This window comes from Amphiura filiformis, chromosome 9, assembly GCF_039555335.1.
Source record: "Amphiura filiformis chromosome 9, Afil_fr2py, whole genome shotgun sequence".
NCBI lineage: Eukaryota > Metazoa > Echinodermata > Ophiuroidea > Amphilepidida > Amphiuridae > Amphiura > Amphiura filiformis.
Window position 1 is genome coordinate 64,001,662 of NC_092636.1, and position 8,969 is coordinate 64,010,630.

At 37.3% G+C, this 8,969-nt stretch overlaps 1 protein-coding gene across 1 annotated transcript; it reads right to left on the bottom strand.

Annotated features, from left to right (window-relative positions):
- Positions 1–4,922: 4,922 nt before the first annotated feature.
- Positions 4,923–7,467, bottom strand: LOC140161311 (neuromedin-B receptor-like). The gene has a single exon (XM_072184789.1). The coding sequence runs from the start codon at positions 7,444–7,446 to the stop codon at positions 6,346–6,348; it is 1,101 nt and encodes a 366-aa protein (XP_072040890.1). The 5' UTR covers positions 7,447–7,467; the 3' UTR covers positions 4,923–6,345.
- Between the last annotated feature and the right edge of the window lie 1,502 nt (positions 7,468–8,969).

Consider the following 8,969-nt stretch of genomic DNA (forward strand, 5'->3'; position numbering starts at 1 on the left):
TATCGATATACCAAAAACTCGTTTAAAAGGTACCCAAAAACCGTGGCACATTCCCGTACACCTTAAACATTCATTCGTTCATTAATGCCAATAGGTGTTTGGCTCTACGGAAAATTCCATTGCATACATTTACACAACAAAATGGTGACTGGACAGATAATAAAACCCAGTTTTGCTAGGGTTAATTGATGATGATTATACATAAAATATGAAAGTGTCAAGTAAGTAAAGGCTTCATATGATACAGCAACAACGATGATAGAATTGGCTATTTTCGTATGATACGAGAATACGAGGAAACACTCAATTTTGACTTAATCGATCTCTTGCTTCAGTCAATGTGGCAACAGCCCACATCGTGAAAGATATGCGTAAATAGGCCACACACTTCATTGGATTTAGAATGATTTGGCATCGTTTGGTATTTATATACATTATAAATCAGTGATGATCCAGGAGGAACTCTCTTAAAACCGAAGATTGAAAAATCAATCTTAAAGATTGTGTTGAGGTAAAAGTCTAAAATTAGATTGAAAATGCAATGGAATTTAGTTTGAATTTTCAATCTTTAAGACTGATTTCTCAATCTTAATTTGGACTTTTCCCTCACCCCAATCTTTCCCTTTAAGAGAGAAGGGGTAATTCCATGATGCAGGGGTCAAATTTGAAAAATGCTTGAATTACTGTAAAATGCATAGCAAACTACCCGTCTTGTCACAAGAATTATGTATAGTTTGTACTATCTATGACTTTTGGTTACGGAGTATCAAATGTCAACACAGAGTCAACATTTAAAATCCTCCGATTTAGATTATAGATTGCACTCTTTTACAATGTTTCCTTTGCCGAGTTTAACAGCACAAAAATCAGAGACAAATGGCCATTGACCTATATTATTTTGTCCTGTATCGCCATAACCAAATAGACGCTGTGCACAAAATTTTTTGATCAAATTTTTAAATCTTCGTAACAATAATTCATAGTTAGTCGAAACTATATATTTTGTAATCCTTTTGACAAGCCGGACATTTTGATATGCATTATGAATTTATCCCCTCCTGGACGTAGTCCACATTTTCGCGAGTGGCCTAGGGGCTAAATGTATTATTTAACAAATCCACAAAGAGACGAACCTTCACTCTCATTGTGGTAGATGACCCTACTAATATTCAGATTCCATCTAAGCAACATTTTAAATGCGTTGATAGCTGACAAACAGTTAAACATAACGTTTTTAAATCAAGTTGCCACCTTTTTAACCTTGTGTGATTGACCTTTGGCATTTCACACTTTTGGTCTTATATCTCCGTAACAATAAGTTATAAGTAATCTAAAGACTTCACAAAAAGTAACGGAGTCGTTATATATTCACCTTAAGCTTCGAACTATAATCGCATTCACAATAGAAAGAAGAGTGCTTTAAAAGTTGCAGTTTACAGCTATCAATGGTTATTTCGCAAGCATTGTGGCACTTAAACCCGACATAATCTTCGCGCTTACTTCAAATCAAAACAAATTTTAATTTCAGGTCTTTTTTAAACACTGCTGTGGAATGGCGAGTTTAGACGAATGGGGGTATCAAAACGCGCGTAAATAAACCATCCTTCTTTCTATATTGAAATGTTGTAAAAATAATTATTAGTTATGAAGCCATAGGCGTATTTATAACAGCTGCGTTACTTTTTGTGTAGCTTTACATTACGGTTAACAGATCATCATTATAATCTCTGACAAAACTTCGGGAAAACTAAATTCATCATATATGTACTTAATATCTAATACTCAAGTGTTGTTTACTCTAACTAGTGCCAGAGTAAAGAGGAATTAAGTCAATTAGCACTATTATTGTTTTTTAAGCGAAATTAGTCACCAATATGTCAATTGACCAGGCATACATAATCCCTAATAGTAGCATGGCACAACATTTCCTTAGCAACTAAAGTGAATATTTATTTATATTTATGTTTTATTCCTACAGTCATGGACAAAAGTTTGGAATATTTTAATTCTTTTGCATAGCCCTGTTTTTAAGTGCAAATTTCTTACCATCAATGACCCGTCAGCCATACAAAATGGATCACGGCTGTCCGGCAAGGTACCATTTTATATCACACATTACGTAATGTAGAACAATGGCTTCTTATGCCTGACCAATGAACCATCGGGCATCCTTTTTGCAGTTATTTTAGCGATATGATTCGTAAGGTTACATTGGCTTTTGCATTACCGTGTGAAGAAACCAGCTTTACTTTGTTGCATCTGTCAGTTGTATACGATATTTCTGATCATTGGGTGCGAGTTGAGCGCAGATTTATACGCCCGCGTCATTGACTTACGTAATCGCGGCAACAGACAGAAGGATATTGGTGCCGCTTTAGAAATTACATAAGATACAGTCCAAAATTTTGAAAAGACGTCGAGAGACCGGAATTACTACACCTAGACCAAGGTCAGGTCGGCCTCGAAAGACAACCGCCAGGGAAGACAGATCTCTCTTGAGACTTTGCCGCAATGGCCGCACGAAGCCTGCATCTCGGCTACGAACAGAATGGCTTAGGTCCATAAACGCGCCTGTTACCAGGGAACTTGTGAACAATAGACTGATTAGTGCAGGTTTTCGCGCAAGACCAATAAGAAAGACGGCACTTTTGCAAAGTCATCGGCATGTGCGCTTGCTTTGGTCATAGATACATAGGAATTTGACAGTAGGCCACTGGCGTAATGTGATTTTCAGTAACGGGGGCCCGGTTCCTCCTCTACAGACAAGATGGTCGATTCAAGGTCCGAAGACAGGTTGGTCAAGTACTGCTTAAGGATTGTATCCTGCCTAGAGTCCATGGAGATGGTGGTGGGATCAGAGTCTAGGGATCATTTCACAGTAGGTCGAAATCACCTGCATGTTCTTGATACAGTTATGCTTCCGTTTGCAAGAAGAGACTTCGGGAACAATGTCGTGATCCAAGATGATAACACCACGGCGCACATAGCCCTACGCGTGAGGGAATTCCTTGAAAATGAGAATGTAGAACACCTGTACTGGTTGGCTTTGAGCCCGGATATGAACCCTATAGAGAACCTATGGGCAGACGTATCCGCAGGTTAGGTAACATGAACAACCAACCAATCACCCTGTACGAACTTAGACACGCCCTCATTGCTTGCTGGCGAGATACTCCACAAGGAACCTTGGCACACCTGGTTGAGGGAATGTCACGTCGCTTACATGACCTTGAGCTGGAAAGAGGTGGACACACCAAATATTGAGTTGTGTTTTCTAAAACGAGGGCCTTACCTGAACATGTCACAGTGAGAGGTTAAGTTTTTGTTTAAACAATAAAATTTGCTAGTGTCTTTAATAATCTCATTTTGTGATACAAAGAGGCAGCCAAAAAGGTTTGCGATTGTGTGATCCTTCCATTGTAATGCGCTTCCTCAGTTAATTCTTTGTTTAATTGACAACTGTGTGTTGTAAACATCAAAGGACATTGTATCTTTCAATTAAATTCAATTGAGCACTACTCCAGAACAATAAACCTGTTCCTAATATGATTGAAAAATGCATATGATACAAGAAATAAAAATATTCCAAACCTTTGTCCATGACTGTATTTACCCAGGGTAGCCTAATTCAGCCAAAATGCACTTTTTATGAATTTGGCAGCTTAACTCGAAATTGTCCCATGGCGAATTAAAAATCGACTGATATTTTTTCCTTTGTATAACCTTATTTGAAAACTGTTCACCAGCAGACAGATATCTCAATAACAAAATTGTTTGTCGGTTTTTTTTTGTTTGTATTACAAGGCGATTCGGAGCCTTAAGGCCACATTTGTCCAGTTTTGTTAATTTTGCTTAAATAATACAGTTTATTTCTGCAGGGTAATACATGTATCTTATTATGAGATGATGGAAATGAGTCAAGGAGCCACTGGTTACATTTATACTTCGATTGCAGGTATTGCATTATGACAAGTAATAGGTCAAAACGGAAGATTTTTCTATTTACCCCCTCCCAAGAAAAATCATGCACATGGGGGTAAAATAAAAAAAAACCCATTATAATGAACCTTGTGATCTCACGTAAAGACCCTATACCTTTCCTTATTTATTGTGAGTGTTGGCTTTATTTAAAAAAATAAAAAGAATAATAATATATCCAAATATGTTTTGTTGATCTGGATTGCAAAGTGCAAAGTGAGTAGAAATGTAAATATCAGGCGTGTGTCCACCATACGGTGATATAAGTAGCTTGGTTTCTAATTGAAACCTGAAATAATTTCTCTAGTTACTTTTTCGTCTAAGGAAGATGCCCTTTTCCCGTTCAAAATTACGCGCATCGTGGCTCGATCGATCAAAAGATAGTCATATGTCACAGAAATTTAAACGGTCCAAAGGAGCAGTCAAATTTTGTTGTATTTATATTTTTTTTCAGCAACGTAAATAGAGTAGTCTTTCACGAAGCATAACTCCAGTTTTTGGTGATGATGCGTATTTAAAATCATCACGAACGTCAATTGAAATAAAGGAGTGCTCATAAATACTTTGGTAGGGGGGTTGGAAAATATAGAGGAATAAAAAAATTTAGGTCCTAAAAAGGGTGGATCAAAAACAAATTACGACAAGGCATGCACATTAAAAAAAATTGAAAGAATGTTTAGCATTCAATTGTGTACTCTCAAACTTCAAATCAACAAAATTTGCGCACTTTACAATTTGGATGTCGCATGTAATACTATAACTCCAATGAGTAATAGCTCCAAATGGTAATTTTTAGCTAATAAGTTAATAACATAGCGTATTTCTGGTTTCCTTTTTAGGACCTGAAAGGGGGGATCAACAGATATTTTAGACCATAAAAAGGGGGATCAAAACAAAATCCACTCTCGGAGATTCCAACTTTTCCAACCCCGATATGAAAATGAAATTGATTTTACGCGATAAACGGTTGCTTTTGCCAAGGTGAGTCATTGTTCTTTTTTATATACAGCACAAAGTTATTTCTATATACAGCAAATAGAATATATACGAGTGAACCAATCAATGGTGTGCTTATAAAAGACTCATCCAATCAATGGCGTGCTTATAAAAGACTCATCCAATCGGATTTGGTTATTAATTACACAGTCAGCACTCGGTCAGATCTGATTTTATCTGTTTGAGGGGTACATAATTGATCGATGTAACAGTTAAACCCCGGTTAAATATAATTACGTTAAACGAATTACATGGAGATTTGAAGTTAAAAAGTGTGCCTAAGTATCGAACCTTTTATCAAAGCACATATTTAGAAATAGAAGGAGGAGAAGGAGGAGGACGAGAAGAAAAAAGAAGAGATGAATACGAAGGAAAAGGGGAAAGAAGGAGAAGGAAGAGGAGGAGAAGGAGGAGAAGGACAATAGACAGATACAAAAACACGATGATGCTGATGATAATAAAATGGTTCTGCCCCATTTCTCCCCTTTGCAGCAAGTGACATTTCGTTGAATTTGCACTAGTGTTAAACAGTCCCGAAATGTATGTACAGTAAAATGGTCGTGCATTGTTATACAAAGCGTCTTGTCAATTACATTATTAAACATTAAAGTATGTATAGTACATTACAATATGTGTAGTACACTCCGTCTTGTTAATAGTTTAAGGAAAATATTCTACGCATTGTTTTGCTATCTTATAAAATCATTTCTAATGTTAAGCGTCAAACCGATATGTCAAATCTTTCAAAAAAAAAAGATCAACCCTTTTTAACCCGACCTGATAGATATTTAAAGCACTGGAGTATTGGAACAGAAAGCACTCTCAGCCAAGAATTGTCCAATATATCACAGCGACGATTGTCTGGTTGATTCTGATACAGCAGTTTAACGATAACATTAAAAATGAAATATCTGTACAAGCATAAGCAATATTTACTTTAGACCTATACATGTATAGTAAGATGATTATTATTGTTAGTCTTTATGCAATTTTGTGGTAAACAAACAGCAGCCGAAAGAGCAATTATTCCAGCTTGGAACAAGTTTCTTGCCTCGTGAATTCAAGATGTGGCAGTTGAGAAGAGATAAAGAATTTCTATCTTGACTCAAAGGCTGTAGTACAGTATTGTTCAAATGATTTGTTGGGAGTATCCTGATTTTCCTTGTTCCTCATCTTCAATTTTGTTCCATCTTTGAAACTGATCCCATCAGGATGCATGTGTGTCTTCGAACGGACCGGCCGTTAAACAAACAATCCCCAAATATTGCGATTGTTTTCTGGCAACATTGTCTTAACTCTACTGCAAACATTTTTATATATCATTCATTCAGCGTTACATGTTTGTCTCTTCAATTCCAAAGATCACGCATTCTACACTCTAGTGGTAGCTGCGTAGGTAGTTGATGCCTCAGTTGGACTTTTAGTATGTTCTGATAGCCTAGTGTGTCCACTGGGAAGAGTCATAGACGTAGGCTCTTGTGGTTTCTTTAGCAATCGCAAGCAGCAGCAGAAATGACGATAGAAATAGTTGCGGTACGAGGAGCTTATGGTGTACAGAATAATCGGATTAATACAAGAACTTAAGTAGAGAATTGGGAAACGCCACCATGTAAAATTGATCATTGCAGGAGAGTTAAATGTAGTGACGCTAAATCCGAACTCAAACCATAATTCGTAGACATAATATGGAGACCAACAAATGACGAAAGCAATTACGAGTGAAAGAACAACTAGGGCTAATTTCATTCGGGATCTTCTTTGCGCTTCTCCACATTGAGCATGAACTCCACTTTTTGGAGCCCGCACACTGCGCATCAATTGCAGTGCCGTGAGACAATAAAACAACGTGATGATTATGAGTGGTATGGCGAAGTTGATCATAAAATTGATAACTTTAAACACTTTAGCTTTCTGATTTAGATGCGGTAGAGGTTTACACTGTGCGTAATCTCCAAACACGAAAAACTCTTCCGCCATTTCCAAAGTTGGTGATGCAACGACAAGGGCTAAAAGCCAAATGACAATGGTGATGATGATGGTCCGGTACGGAGTTCTCGATGTGTGCAATTGCATTGGCCGTACGATAGCTTGGTATCGTTCAATACTTAACGCAGTCAATGTGAATACTGAAATACCTTCTGAAACATTCTGAGCATACACGCTTGATTTACATAAAATTGAACCAAACGGCCAACTGAAAGTGAAGTAAAAGTACAAATGAAGCGGCGGATGCATGATGAAGAATGACAAGTCACCGACAGCTAGGTTAGCTACTAAAAGGTTGGTTGTAGTTCGCATCTTACTATGTCGTAAGATGATAAATATGATGCTTGCGTTTCCTAATATACCCACTATTGAAATAAGTGTCATTGTGAAAGCTAGCTCAAGCTTAGGAGTAGGCTCTGGGAAATCAAAAGTGTATGATGAACCATTGTCTGTTATATTGGACTCAAAACTATCCATCGTAGACATGGTGAAAAGACTGTGGTTTCTTGAACAACGCTCAACGCTCCCTCTCACGAACCTCTATGGCAAACCTGTAGCAAATAAACAAAATGTATACACGTTATTTGCATCTAATTACACATTTGACATCAAACATTATTTGTTACAAAACGGTCCGATATTGAAGATAAGATTTATTGTTGGTGTGGGTGTGTATACATTGTTCATACACATCTTGCTAATTCGATAACCAAGATAACCACGCAAAAGCTTCAAAACGTGTTTGCATTTATTGAAACCTCATCTTCGTATTATAATTCATATATGTGCAAAGCATGTTACTACTTGAAGACTTGATTTGATCCGATGAGATTATTTTGCTACCTTACACCATGAAAATGGGATACATAAGATATTACGTTTATCCCTTTAGAATACTAATTGAAACACTTGCATGCTTTATACGGTGTGGATTGCTCTCTCAACTTATAATACAATCTTGAACATGTTTTAAGAGGCCAAAAAAGAAGCAACCCAAGTCATATGATACGAACTAGTTGTCCTTTTAGGATGTGTCTTTTTGTATTCAACATTAATCTTTTCTATATTACATAATGTAATAACCATACCTCTCATGTACCTTTACAAAATCGAAAATGGCCTGGGTGGAATTTAAGGAAATGTATGATTTTAGCTTGGGAGTGGGAGCAACTTTAAAATAGTATTTGTCAATACCAACAATAATCCTATCACTAACCTTAATCACTTAATCTCTTAATATTAACTCTAATCCTAACCATTAAACCGAGCCTAGCCCTAATCACAACCGTAAACCCCTAAACCTAATCTTAATTTTTTGGGTGGGGCAGTTTTACAGTCTTGCTTGGCAACTTCACCGCACTCTTTAAAAACTGTTTTTCTGTTACCACGCAAAATCAAGGTACTTTATCATGTTTATATTGAATGAATCAGAAAAAAGGCGCAGTGCTTTATAGTGTACTGCGCACAGGCACAACGCCTAGACGTCGATCCACAAGGATCAGCACACTTTACAGGCTGTCGCTGACCACTACGGCCCTACACCATTCAACAACAATTCCGAGACTTTGCTGCTTCAAGAGTGCACACCCTAGACATTCCCCAAATAACCTTCGCAACCAGGATCAGCTCCCCGAGTTTCGTACGGGTTACAACAAGACAAATAAGCAGTAAGTTCCTTGAGCAGGGGCAGTGGCGTAGCGTGGCCGCTCCTACCCCGGGGGCTAAAGAAAATGGTAAAAACTCCCACCCAAAAAAAAATCTAGCTAACTCAAATTTTCCGCGAGAGCGTACTAGGCACCACCAGGGTTCGAACCTGCAACCGCTTGCACCATAGTCGAACACTAATAGATTGAGTTAACTTGACTGTAACAGAAATACTGAATTTGATTTAAAATATATACCAAGTTGTTAATGTTTTCCACTGCAAAAAATGGAAATCATTCAAATTAAGTAACAATATGCATAAAGCTGAATCCCTTGTAATTGGCGTTCGTCTAATTTTCCATGTA

What these genes read in the sequence shown, in the direction of transcription:
- LOC140161311 (XM_072184789.1), bottom strand. Translation starts at nt 7,446, where the DNA reads ATGTCTACGATGGATAGTTTTGAGTCCAATATAACAGACAATGGTTCA.